Consider the following 13,880-nt stretch of genomic DNA (forward strand, 5'->3'; position numbering starts at 1 on the left):
AATACACAGAGAGGCTGCATTTCACTTTTATGCGGCTAAATCCTGAAAGACACTTCCAGAAGATGTGAGACAGGCCTCCTCTCTGACATGCACATGACTCTGACAGCATTTAATCTCCACTCTCAGCTTTTGATGTAATAATCATTATATTGATCTTTTATGGATTGATGTCACGTGCTTCTTGTAATTTTAGTAACAGTGAAGCGCTCTATAAATAAACGTTAATTTTCTAAATGAGCTTCATGAGGTCGTCACCTGAAAGGATTTTCAGTCTGTGAAGTCAACTCTGGCGACGACATCGCAAAGACAGTTTCCAAAGTGTGCAAATCAGCAATCAAAGCAAGAGGCGGCTATTTTGAAGAATCTATTCAACCTTTTTTTGTTTGAAGCATAATTCCAAATGTGTTCATTCATAAACAAATACCTTCAGTGAGAATGCACTGAGTAAATATTCTGGAATTAGAAAAAATGATGCATAAAAAAAAGCATTTCCAAACTTTTGACGGGTATAGTTTAGTTTAGTTTAATTTTATTTGAGCAACTACATTTTCCTGATTTACAAATACACATTAACCAGTCACAGATGCTCAAAAGGAGTCGGCTGAAGCAAGAAGGTTATGAGCGCCTGCCCCACATTCAACCTAGTAAACGTTTACCATTTACAGAAATACATGAGGACTGTATCCACAACCAAGAAGAAGTTTGCACATAAAAAGGAAATGAGATTACATGAGTGGAACGCATGGACTCCATAGCTTACATTTCCTATTGGATACTAAACAAGAAAATAAGAAAACTCATGTATTCGATTTTCCAAACCCAGGCACAAACAACTGTGTTTAAGATTTACATTTATGCTTTTGCATACATCAAAATGAGAGTTATGATCATACAAACAAATGCATTTGTTATTATTATTAATATTATGAATGTTATTACCATCATTACCATCATTACAGTTATTTGTTTTATTATTCTTGATGACATCCTAGATATTGCTATAGTAATATTATAATATTACAATATTATACTATTATACTGGCATATTTAATATTCAGAGATTAAATGGAATCTTGTTTACTAGACACAGAGATCCTGATAAAACATTTGCTGTCATTACTATTGCCACTACGATATTTTTATGTACAAGTGTTGGTTGTTTTATTTTATTTATTAATTTTTCCCCCTATATAGTGTGGTGCATTAAAAAAAGTTATAGTTGCAGGAAAAGGAAGTAAATAAACTATAACATGGTCAATATATTGAAAGTAACAGGCTCTCGGTGGATCTTGCTCTACTATTAAACTCTTAAAGGGACTATACAGAGTTTAAAAATGTTAAAATTATGTATTTTCCACCCCCCACATGTTCCAGCAATGTCCTAATGTGTAGAATGAGCTCAAACCTATTCACCACAACTGCCTCTGAAATGTGGCTTTTTTGTTGCATTTTCAATGCTTTCCGTCGCTCTTATGTGGTCTTTTTGTTATGTTTTCGTCACACATTTTTGTCACTTTTCATAGATTTTTTTTCTCACTTTTTTATTGCATTCTTGTTTTCGTCTCTTTCTGTTGTTATTTTGACGCTTTTTTCAAGAAACTTTCAGATTGGGGTAAAGTCACACTGGAGAAAATGTGCTCGGTTCAGGTAACCCACACCTGAACCTTTAACCAAATCTAAAAGCTTCTTGACCTGAGAGTTTACGGCCTATGTCTCATGCAAAGCGCTTTGTGACCATGTCTGTGAACGGCGCAAAATAAATAAAGAGCTATTTCTTCTTCTTTATATAGGCTCATTTGAAAGCTAAGGCCTGCAAAACAAACCTGTTCTGCCTCGTTTTTGTTGTGACGTTTTCAGCATTTTTTGTTTGCATATTAGAGGGTGGTGCCTAATTTTTGTCACGTTTTGGTTTTTTGAAATCGCAACAACAACGTGACAAAAACAGTGATTAATATGCAACGAAAACGCACCAGGAAACGTGACAAAAACGGCATGAAAACGTGACGGAAATGAGACGAAAATGTGACAAAAACGTGATGCAAAAACGCACCAATAAAACGTGACGAAAACGTGACAAAAACGCCATGAAAACGTGACGAAAATGCAACGAAAACGTAATGAAAACGTGATGCAAAAACGCCATGAAAACGTGACGAAAATGCGACGAAAACGTGACAAAAACACCATGAAAACGTGACGAAAATGCGACGAAAACGTGCCAAAAACGCCATGAAAACGTGACAAAAACACGCTGAAAACGTGACGAAAACGTGATGCAAAAACGCCATGAAAACGTGACGAAAATGCGACGAAAATGTGACAAAAACACGACGAAAACGTGATGCAAAAACGCACCAATACAACGTGACAAAAACGCTAAACACGGGTCAACAAAAGGCTGTAAACTCTCAGGTCATGAGGCTTTTAGATTTGGGTAAAGCTGATCTGGCGGAAAATGTACTCAGTTACGGCGAGGGTTAAGAGGTTAAGAGGCTTTGTGGCCATCTCTGGATACAATAAACTCTTACTCACCCCACATACACATCGTATCATTGTTTGCCATATTGTATCTGCTCACCCTCCTTTCACCCCTTTACACACTATTGCATCTTTGAACGTTTTGGCACATTTTGAACTCCCTTGGCCAATAAAATGTCCTCTGTCATTTTTATCACATATGTGCGTCCATCACCTCTCCACGAGCGCATCCTTTACTCACCACCGTCACGCTGCTCCATCTCTTGTCAGCTGCGCACAGACTTCAAACCACCTGCTCCAGCGCGTCCCAGAGCGCGGCGGGGATATGACTCAGTGCCGCTGGTTCCCCCCCCCCCCCCTCCTCGCCTTTCATTGGTCGGACTCTCCAGAGGCGCTCACGGCGGATATCATCGTCTCTTCAACCTGCGTCTCCAGCGCCTCCGTCCTCACACAGCAGCAGCAGCGGCGGCGGAGATGCCGAGGAGCTTCACCCCTGTGTGCTCGAGGTTTACTTCCTTCCTGTAGGCGCAGTTTGAAACACTCGTGTGTCAAAGAAGAGGCTGCAGATTTTTTTGCCCCCGAGATCCGAGCAGCTGTGGAGTGAGATGCGCCTCGTTTCGCCATGGCCAGAGCTGCGGTGCCGTGGGGGGTGTTCAGGAAACCGCTGTACGTGCAGGTAAGCGGCGGGAAACCCCTCTTGTGTTTGTTTATTTTATTTTTTTCAAAACCACCTCCTACAGGGGGTGAAGTCCAGCAGCCCGGGCAGCTTCCTCTGTAGCGCGCGCCACTGACTGCACCGCTGTTTAACCCTGCACCCCATGCGCTTTCAACACGTGCAGTTTGCCAGCTTGGATCCTCATGACGTTCTAGGCTGTTAAATCATTTAGACGCATATACTTCAACCCCTCGTGCGTGCAGTGAGAACTATGTATAAACTCACACGTTGCCATCATTTGTGGATAAGCTGCACGTGCGATGTTTACGTCCCTTTGCGTCCAAATTCATCCAGGTCTTGATCTTTTTTTAGCCTCGCGGGCCGCTTCAGTCATAAAGTCACTTGATGCTCGTCAGGAATAGACCCCCACCTCGCCCCCCCCTCAACCTCAACCCCCCCCACCCCAGGCTCGTTTCCATAGCAACCCCCATCCGCGATGCAGCATCTGGCCAAATCCACTGAGCATCGCTGAACTTCTTGTCCTAATGTCATGGGGTTTTGTGCGCTTTTTGCCGGACACACAGTTGTGAACGAGAGATGAAGCTCTTCACACCCGTCTTTTCCCTTGACCCAGGTCTTTGTCAGGGGCGGACTGGCCATATGTCCATTCTGGAAGAGCACAGAAGGGCCACTGGCTCGAGGGCCACCGGTCCCGCCTCAACCGAGCTTTACCCAAATCTAAAAGCTGAAAAGAAAAGCATCAAAATAGCGAGGATGAAAACATGAGAAAAACACGGACAAAAAAAACACAACAAAAAATAAATTAAAAATTCAACAAAAATGTGACAAAAACTCAAAGAAAATGCAACAAAAATGTGACAAAAATTCAACAAAAATGCAACAAAAATTCAACAAAAATGTGACAAAAACTCAACAAAAATTCAACAAAAATGTGACAAAAACTCAAAGAAAATGCAACAAAAATGTGACAAAAATTCAACAAAAATGCAACAAAAATTCAACAAAAATGTGACAAAAACTCAAAGAAAATGCAACAAAAATGTGACAAAAATTCAACAAAAATGTGACAAAAATTCAACAAAAACTCAACAAAAACTCAACAAAAATTCAACAAAAATGCAACAAAAATTCAACAAAAATGTGACAAAAATTCAACAAAAATGTGACAAAAATTCAACCAAAAAATTACAAAAATTCAACCAAAAATGTGACAAAAACTCAAAGAAAATGCAACAAAAATGTGACAAAAATTCAACAAAAAAATTACAAAAAATCAACCAAAAAGTGACAAAAACTCAACAAAAATGTGACAAAAAAGAAAAAAAAAAGAAAAAAGAAAAACATACAAAAGGTGACACAACACAGCAACAGCGCGAGGAAAAAGGTCAGTTTTGTGGCTTAGCTTTCAAATGAGCCAAAAGAGGACAGAATGCACTCGGTTAAGGCGGGTGGTAAGAGGTTAAAATATGTATCTGTGGAAGTGCACAATTACGCTAATTTGGGCCAGGCTGGTCAGAGTCCAGGGCTGTTTTTCAGTCCCAGTCCGCCCCTGGTCTTTGTCGTCTTTGAGAGAGATACAGACGAACCCGGATTCTGATGAAATTGTTGTTTTAGGAGATTTGAACTTGAATTGGATTTTACCTGTTACTGATCATCTCAAATTGTATTGTGATTCTTTTCATCTTTTTCCACATTGTCCTACGAGACCAAACCAACAACCAGAAAAATCGACTTTAATTTTCCGTGATTGGTTTGACAGTTTAGTAAACAGGCATGCTCCACTTAAAAGCATATGAAGTGATGAAATAATGCATGGTTTAGCAGAGAATTATCTGACCTTTTACTTTAGAGAAATAAGGCTTAGGCTCAGGCGAAGGAAGTCGAGGCTTCGTTCTGACCGTCTGAAATTTAGACGCAATTCTTTCACTGTGAAAACGCCCCAATGCTGAAGTTTTGCAACGTCAAAAAACGTACTTAATCCCCTCAAATCTTTGGAAAACAATACACTCTTTGACGGAAGTGAATGACATTTTATTACCATCTGCGCTGTTACTTTCTATACAGCCAAACGTTTTATAACTGGTTCCTTGTATGACTCACTGGATCCGCTGTAAGGTAACCTATTAATCAACAGTGTCCTCTCAATCATTTAACTCTGAGACAATAACAGTAACTGAAGTTCAGAAGGCCTCGAAAGGTCTGGATCCAAAAAATGTCACCAGGACCAGACAAATGAGAACCATTTTTTCTCAGAATTGCTGCCGATTGCACAGCCACTCAAATTGCATAGCTAATGAATCTGTCTTTAGCAAGAAACCAACTGCCATCTGTGTGGAAATCTGCTTATGTCCTTCCTCTTCTTAAAGGGGCTTGATGCAAGTTTGCCATTTTATACTCACTACTGCCACATCAGGTCATACGTGTAACTGCACCTTCTATATTAAGCTCGTGCATGACGGCAATTTGGACCTGAAGTAACACGTTTTTGAGTGACAGGGCAGGATTTTGGAGGCAGTTGTGGTGAACAGGTCTGGGCTACACATTAGGACATTGTTGGAACATGTAGGGCAGGGGTGTCCAAACCTTTTTCATGGGGGGCCACATATTGGAGCGTACACGGGGTAAAGGGCCATGGCCCATGGGTCGGTGGTTAGTTCCACGAAACCTTCGAGTAATAGAGGTTTAAATTGTGCCTCATGCCTTTATTTATGCTTAAAACCTTAATGCCAGCTCTGTCTCACAATAAAATGCTAGTCGCTAGGTTAGAATTGTGTAGAATTATTACATATTAAATAAAAAGGACCAAATATATTAAAAATACATTAAAAATATATTAAATATTAAATATATTAAACTCCGTATATTTCCTTTAAGGCTGCTGATCCTGCAAATGCAAATAAGCAAAGATAATGGAATAACTCTTTAGTAAGCAATTAAAAGAAAACATATTAAACAAGAACATTTTAGATACTGTAGTATAATAACAGCAGTGTCAAACGTAATAAATGATTTCATTTCTATCTTGGATAAGAGACGGCACTGTGCTGCTCTGTTTATTGATCTATCTTTGATACAGTTCACTCTACACTACTTCAGCAAAGGTTCTCTTCCATTGGTCTGTCAGAATATACAGTGGGATGGTTTAACAATTATCTGTCAGGGAGAACACAGAGCGTGCAAATAGATGGCTTAATATTTGACTCACTAAATATCTCTAAGGGTGTGCTCCAAGGCTCAATTCTTGGGCCCCTGTTATTTATTATTTATACAAATGACCTATGACCTTATTTGCCGAACAACCTGAGGCACCTTTATTATTCTCCACTGCATCAGGGTTTGTAGGCAAGGCATGTTTATTTATACTGCCTATTTCATACACAAGGCAACTCACTGCGCCTCATACAGGCAGCAACAAGTCGAAATTAATGCATATTAATTTCCTCCAGTTCGGCATTACCCAGATGTAAATGCTTCTTGAAATAAAGTGACAAAAGAGCTGCAAAAAACGGGCTGGAAAAGCAACAATAACACAATAGAAAAGTGTCAAAAAATACGACTAAACAGTGATGAGAAAGCAACAAAAATGCCACTAAAGAGCAGCAAAAAAGTGACAAAACAACGTGACGAAAAGTGACAAAAAAGTGATGAAAAACCAACAATAAACCACAAAAAGATGACAAAAAATGAAACCGCTTAAAAAAATTAAAAAACACGGCGGCAACGTGACAAGTTTAAGTGCAAAAGTGCAAAAAATGTATTTAGCAATTTTACATTCATCTTATCTTCCAAAATTCATACAGTGTGGATGCTCAAAATGGAGTCGGCTGAAGCAATAAGCTTGTAAGTGCCGACCCCAGGTTCAATTCAATGTACATTTAGATAACATAATCAATTATTAGATTAAATGAGGCGCTTGGTTACAAGGTTTATGCCATTTTTTTTTTTATTATTCTTTTTTTTTTTTTTCAAGTATATTTAGTAAATACACGTAACACCTACAGACTCACAAGACAATACATTGACATGAGACAGTACAGTAAAGGAAGTGGAATGCTTACAAAAGCGAAAATACATGTTATGTGTGTGTTTTGGGGCGTGGGTGTGTGTGGGGAGAATGACACGACGTCTCTAGTTATTTTAGATATATTTCCTGTTGTTCTGAACATGTTGGACACAATCTGCAAACGCATTGTTCAACATAATAAGATGTAAGGACAAGGCTCAAGTCATATGTTTGTTTTTTGAGATTTTGTCTTGGCTTCATAATCAAAGTACTGCTTCGATCGTCACTACCTCTGCTGTTCAATGGTTCTTGTTGAGATTTCTGAGGATTATGCAGACTAAACATTTTTTTTTAATTATTATCATTCTTTTTTTTTTCTATTTCTCTTTATGTTGTTGTTTTATGTGTTTGTTTTTTAATTGTGATTTGTTTAATTCCCAACCATTATATTTCCAATGCCACAAATGCAAGAAAAAAACTGTGCATTTTTCTTTTCTCATCAACATTGGAAAACATTCTGTAAAATGAATTAATGAGAGTTTTTTTTTATTTTCAAAAGCACAAAGGAAATAACAGAAAACCTTAGAGGAAATAATTGTACATTTAACACTATTTCAGCCAAAACTGCAGCTGAATGTGTTTTGGACAATCATTTCTGCACTTTTTGATGAACTTATGCACCAAAATGAGTCGAGCAATTTCGTTATTTTCCAATACATTTACATTTAATACCAGTGTGAATCCAATTTAATGCCCTTTTAATGACATATAAGGCCTTTTGATTCTTTTAACGCCCCGCGGGAACCCTGTGAATGGACACAAGGTTCAATGTACAGCAGAAAGACCTTAAAAAAACTAAAAAAGTGTGGATGATCAAAAATGTCTCAGTTATTAGTTCTCAGATCATATGAGGTATCAGATGATTAAAAAAAAACAACACAAAAATGAGCATTGAGTCTTTGGAATGAACAGACACTCAAATCCCATCACTTTCTGGAACCTTTTAGAACATCTTCCTCTTTTCCTTATAGCTAATTCACTTGCTTTTATGTAGCCCCAATGTGCATCTTCCTTTCTCACGCAAAGTAACTTCATTACCATATATCGTCTCTTTGTTCTTCCTTTTAGCCGCCGACTAAAAGGCTCTAAACTTTAGATCTTTCCTCCCACTGGCGTATTTGCTTACCCTGCTTCTGTTTATCCGCAAAAGCACCGGGGATGTTGACGGCGGTTTGGACAAAGAGACATCCACGCGTTCATGTAATTGCACTTGAAAGACTAATTATGCATGTGCTTGATGAAGCCAGAGAGAGCTCACAGTGACACGGGGAGGACATGCAGATGCTCCTGACAATACCACGGCCATTTACTGAGTTTTTAAGTCAAGCTGTTTTGAAATTCAAATTTTGTCATCCGATCGAGGCCGAGCTGATCATTTGATACACTATCTCTGGGCTTGTTCGCAAACAGAGGCAAAGGGGAATGTTATTGTAATATGTCAAGAGTCTGTGGAAGGCTTTGTACTTCCCCGCCACTTGCACTTAAAGAGGGGGTATTATGCTTTTTTCAATCACATAGCACCAGTCTATATCACACTACAATGATGACGCAACCTTCTGTTGGTCTGTAAATGCAGTAAATTAGAATAACTGCCTTGTATAAAATTGCTCTCTCAAAATGACTGTAGTGAATGTCTTGAAATAGGCCTCTGTCTCTTTAAGAACCTCTGACCCTTTCCGACACGCCCCCTCCACACGCTGTCTGTGGCATCAGTGGGGAGGGGGTTCTGCTGAGGAGCAGTGGTTGGTTACTCAGCTGGTGACGAAAGCTCGGAGGCGTCTCCAGGAGGTGGGGGCGTTCCTAGGAGGACTCAGGCAAACCTATCCCTAAAATGGCCGCCATCAGAGTTTTTACAGATTACTCAAAAATACGTGAATGTGCCAAGGCAAAACTTCAGGCATGTTTTTAATGAGGGAATGACATAATAACATGATGTAAAGCTTGAAAAAGTCGATTTTGCATAATACCCCCCCTTTAAGTGCCCCACAAAAACCCTGAACCAAATAAAAATATTTAGTGGTCTGTCGGGTTGAACTGTCAAAAAAGTGTAAAGGTACAACAACAAAAACAAGGCACTCTGTCGATTTTGCATAATACCCCCCCTTTAACGTCTGCCATATCTCTCTCAGTATTGTCCTGGGAAGTTGAGGCTATATTTATTCAGTTTTAATTATATTTTGCCAACACAAGACTTAAAAGTGACTATATCAGGACCGCAAAAGGGCAAAAAGCGAAGAATATTATGAAACTGGTATGGATTTTGTTATGTAAGGGATAATGTATAGAACGCTGGTCATTATCGGGGAAAAAAGTACCGACAGGGCGAACCGGTCTTGTTTCGCCCTGTCGGTATTTTTTTTCCCGATAATGTATAATAATTGATGATAATAAGCTTATGTGACTTTGAGTGTCTTAAAACCAGTTTGTTTCAACTCCCACCAGTGCATGTTGTCATTGTGTCCTTGGGCAAAACACTAAACCAACCTCGCCACCAGTGTTTGTATACAGTGGAGAATGAACATGAAAGTGAATAAGCGAGTGTTCCAATGTTGGTGGAAAGGCACTCTATAAATAGTTGTTTTTGTTGTAGAAAAATGCCTAAAAAAAATACTTTCTGACTCGTAACTTTGCCGGGAGCGTGACATTGCCAGCTCGTCGCCCTGGAGATGACGCTGCTTTGCTTTGATTATATTATGTCCATTAGGCCACGGTAAATGGTCTCATCTTATACAGCGCTTTTCCACCAGCATTAGGCACTCGAAGCACTTTACATCATTGAACCACTCACCCATTCACACTCTCATTCATACACCAATGTACACAGACGCCAGAGGCAAGGTGGTAAAGTGTCTTGCCCGAGGACACAATGACAGTGTGCAACTGCAAGAGCCGGGATCCGAACCCCTGACCTTCCGATCATGAGACGACCCGCTCGACCATCACTGTTGCCCAATTTCATTGTTTGTAAACATTAGAGATGATGGCCGGGGTTTAGTCGGAGCCAGGAAGCTAAATGCTCCACTTTAGCTGTTGTCATAGTAACCGCTTAAAGGTGCATTATGCAACGTTTTATGAAAAAAAAAAAAGTTGATTATTGTGCTTATTTGCTCAAGTGTTTAGTAGGTTTTCTGGTGAGCAGTGAAAACCTTGCAAACAATTGATTCTGGAGCTGTAGATACCACTGTGATGGAAAGTAAAGGGCCATGCTGACCATTCGTACAGCCACTGAGTCACTACAAGGTTGAATTCACACGAATAAAACTTTTTTCCCCCACATAAAAGTTGCGTAATGCACCTTTAACTATCATTGGAAAGTTATTTCAGATTTAATTCACAGCCCCGAATGTAGTTCCTTCGATTATTGCACCTAAATACAAAATGAGCACTGTCTTACTGAGCATTAGAAGCAACTTTGGCATCGCTGGTGTTTGTTTGTGTATCACGGTTTTACTTTTCTGAGCTGGTGCTGGAGTTTGATCATGAGAAACGCGGCCATTAAAAGCTCCAGAGGCTGAAAAGGAGAAACTCCATATTCACTTTTGCATTCAGTCCATAGTCACGTGTGTGTAAGTAAAATGAAACATGTTCAAAGACACACAGGGGGCAGTTGTCATTGTCAGGTACGTTTCTTCAACAGACTTATCGGGTCGTTGGGTTTAAGGTTTTGTGCCAGATCCGAGCCCAGATAAATTTAAAGGACTGTATGCGATAACAATATAATGTACCCGTTTGTTTTGATCAAAATGTGTCTTAACAAGACTTTGAAAAATACTTGAGCTATGTGTTTTGTTTTACTCTCAGTGAGGCTTCTTGATATTGTGTCGACAGATATTGCGAGAGGTACGATAATGTGGCGATATATTGTGCAGCCTTAAAGGGACTATACGGAGTTTAAAAATGTTAAAATGATGTATTTTCCTCCCCCTACATGTTCTAGCCATTTCCTAATGTGTAGAATGAGCTCAGACCTGTTCACCACAACTGCCTCTAAAATCCTGCACCGTCACTAAAAAAGGCTTTAATTCGGATCCGAAGTGCCGTCATGCACGAGCTTAATATAGAAGGTGCAGTTACATGTATGACCTGAGGTGGCAGTAGTGAGTATAAAATGACTAACTTGCATCTAGTCCATTTAATATACCGTAATGTAAATCACTGAACAGATGAAGCAGATGGTTTTCTCTGAGCACCAGACGGGACAGGCCAAAAATAAAAGGGATTACTGTACTGGTGATTATGTAAAATTATACTTTGATTAGATGCCAAGTTTCATGTAGAATCAGATGAAAAAGAGTAAATACAGTAAATATATGAAAAGACTCTCGGCACTGTGAGTTTGACCTTCTCCTCTCACTGCATGGTGTATCCTTTCGAAAAGTCATAAAAATATCGGGAGAGAAAATGTAGTTCGAGGACATACCTATGGACCTTGATTCCAAAATTGAATGGTCTTTAATCTGTCGATTAAAAGAGCTCACACTACACGATATTATAATTTTTATTTGTGCTTTTATTTTTTATTTTGTGGCGATATTCTGTATTTTTATACAAATTGAGCATATGCCACTCCCCTTGTCACAATCAGCCATATCGCTAAAGAAAAGATTTGAAAACTGTTGAAGTGGTGAGACTCCTTTCGGGCACTTGTTGTCTTTATATTTTCTTTGTATATTTATTTTTGTTTGAACTGTTTCCTTAAAGGGACTATTAAGTTTAAAAATGTAAAAAAAAAAAAGGATTTTCCTCCCCCTACATGTTCCAGCCATGTCCTAATGTGTAGCCAAGACCTGTTCACCACAACTGCTTCTAAAATCCTGCACTGTCACTCAAAAAGTTGTTACTTCGGGTCCGAAGTGCCGTCATGCACAAGCTTAATATAAAAGCTGCAATTATACGTATGACCTCAGGTGGCAGTAGTGAGCATAAAAAGGCCAACTTGCATCTAGTCTCTTTAAAGAGGGGGTATTATGCTTTTTTCAGCCACATAGCACCAGCCTATATCACACTACAATGATGACGAAACTTCCTGTTGGTCTGTCAATGCAGTAAATTAGAATAACTGCCTTGTATAAAATTGCTCTTTCAAAATGGCGGTAGCAAATGACTTGAAATAGGCCTCTGTCTCTTTAAGACGCTCCCTGACCCTTTCCGACACGCCCCCTCCACACGCTGTCTGTGGCATCACAACAACACTCCGCTTGTCTCAATAGTATTGAAACTACGATCGGTGCATTTTAATTTTTATTGTTGGAAAGGAGCTACTGTTTATCACTTTGGGAATAATGGCCACACAGGATATGATTTGAAGACGAACCTTCCACGCCGGACGCTTGGAAGGGGCTCTTGCCTGAAAAATAACTGCTGTTTGGAGGCTCTCTCTTTGTAACTGCCATGCCCTATGGATCTCTAACTATACCCCCATGGACGACACCAGGATCTGCAGGAGCCCATACGATTCAAAAGACGGACATTGTCTGTGCAGGTGGACAATGGTTTTTCGAGGTTACCCCGTTAGCTTGTTATAATTGACTACAGCTCATTGTTGATGAAAAGTCTGTAATAAACCACAAATGTGTAAAGCCAGGCTCATTGTGTGATCATCGTAAAGGCTGCTTCGAGTAGTTGCTGCTTTATTGACGTTATTTGTGCATAATATGCTGCCTGTTTTCAATGAATGTTGTGAAGGTGAAGGTTGTTAGCTTGTCGCGGGTAATAGTGCCTTAGCTCCGGGAGAAACCACTCGGCTACGACTCACTGTAGATGAAATGTGAGCAATAAACTTCCAAATCAACAAGCCAGGCTCCGTGTGTGATCATTGTTAAACGGCTCTTTATGAGTGTGGTGGTTTTATTGACTTTATTTGTGCATATTTCTCGTTTTCACGTGATGACTCGAGGTTTAGCTTAGCATTAGCTTTCTCCGGAGGCTCTGTGCATCATCAAGGCCCAGCGCAGAACCAGACACTGATATAAGTGTTCTTGTCACCGGTTTTAATCCTGGGTGTTTCGGTAACAGAAACACTGATGTGTGTCTTTGTAAAAGTTTCAGAACTGCTGTGGTTCCGGTTCACAACACATGAAGCTAAGCCTCCATGATGACTCTGTTTACATCTTAGGGCTAGACACTGCGGGAGGGGGTTCTGCTGAGGAGCAGTGGTTGGTTACTCGGCTGGTGACGAAAGGTCGAGGCGTTCCCTGAAGGAATCAGGCGTTTTATCCCTAAAATGGCTGCCATCAGAATTTTTACAGATTACTCGAAAATACGTGAATGTGCCAAGGCAACACTTCAGGCATGTTTTTAATGAGGGAATGACATAATAACATGATATAAAGCTTGAAAAAGTCGATTTTGCATAATACCCCCCCTTTAAATAAAAGTAATATAGTGAGCTCTTGTGGGTGAAGTGTCTTTCCATAGAAATCAACAGACTTGGTCACAAACTCTCACTTGCCCCATTATATTCTGCATTTATTTATTGATAGACGTTTAGTTGGATGTGTCTCCTCGCGCTCCCTCTGCTCGCCTGTACAGTAGCGTCTGTGCTGCTGGCTCTCGTTATCTTCGGACGGTTAGACCGTTTCACTCAGAGCTGACAGATTCAGAGAAAACAGAAGCGACAGACCTGTCTCCAGGGAGCGCCTCCAGCTCTGGGTTTTTCTAGGC

General features: G+C 39.9%; 1 protein-coding gene across 1 annotated transcript in view; it reads left to right on the top strand.

Annotated features, from left to right (window-relative positions):
- Positions 1 to 2,960: 2,960 nt before the first annotated feature.
- The window catches only part of dipk1ab (divergent protein kinase domain 1Ab), a 38,209-nt gene continuing 27,289 nt past the window's right edge, over positions 2,961 to 13,880 (top strand). The window contains exon 1 of the mRNA XM_079574965.1: positions 2,961 to 3,154. Coding sequence (XP_079431091.1) covers positions 3,101 to 3,154 — 54 coding nt within the window. The 5' untranslated portion in view covers positions 2,961 to 3,100. The remainder of the gene's footprint in view (positions 3,155 to 13,880) is intronic.

This window comes from Gobius niger (genome assembly GCF_951799975.1).
Source record: "Gobius niger genome assembly, chromosome: 17".
NCBI classification, from domain to species: Eukaryota; Metazoa; Chordata; class Actinopteri; order Gobiiformes; family Gobiidae; genus Gobius; species Gobius niger.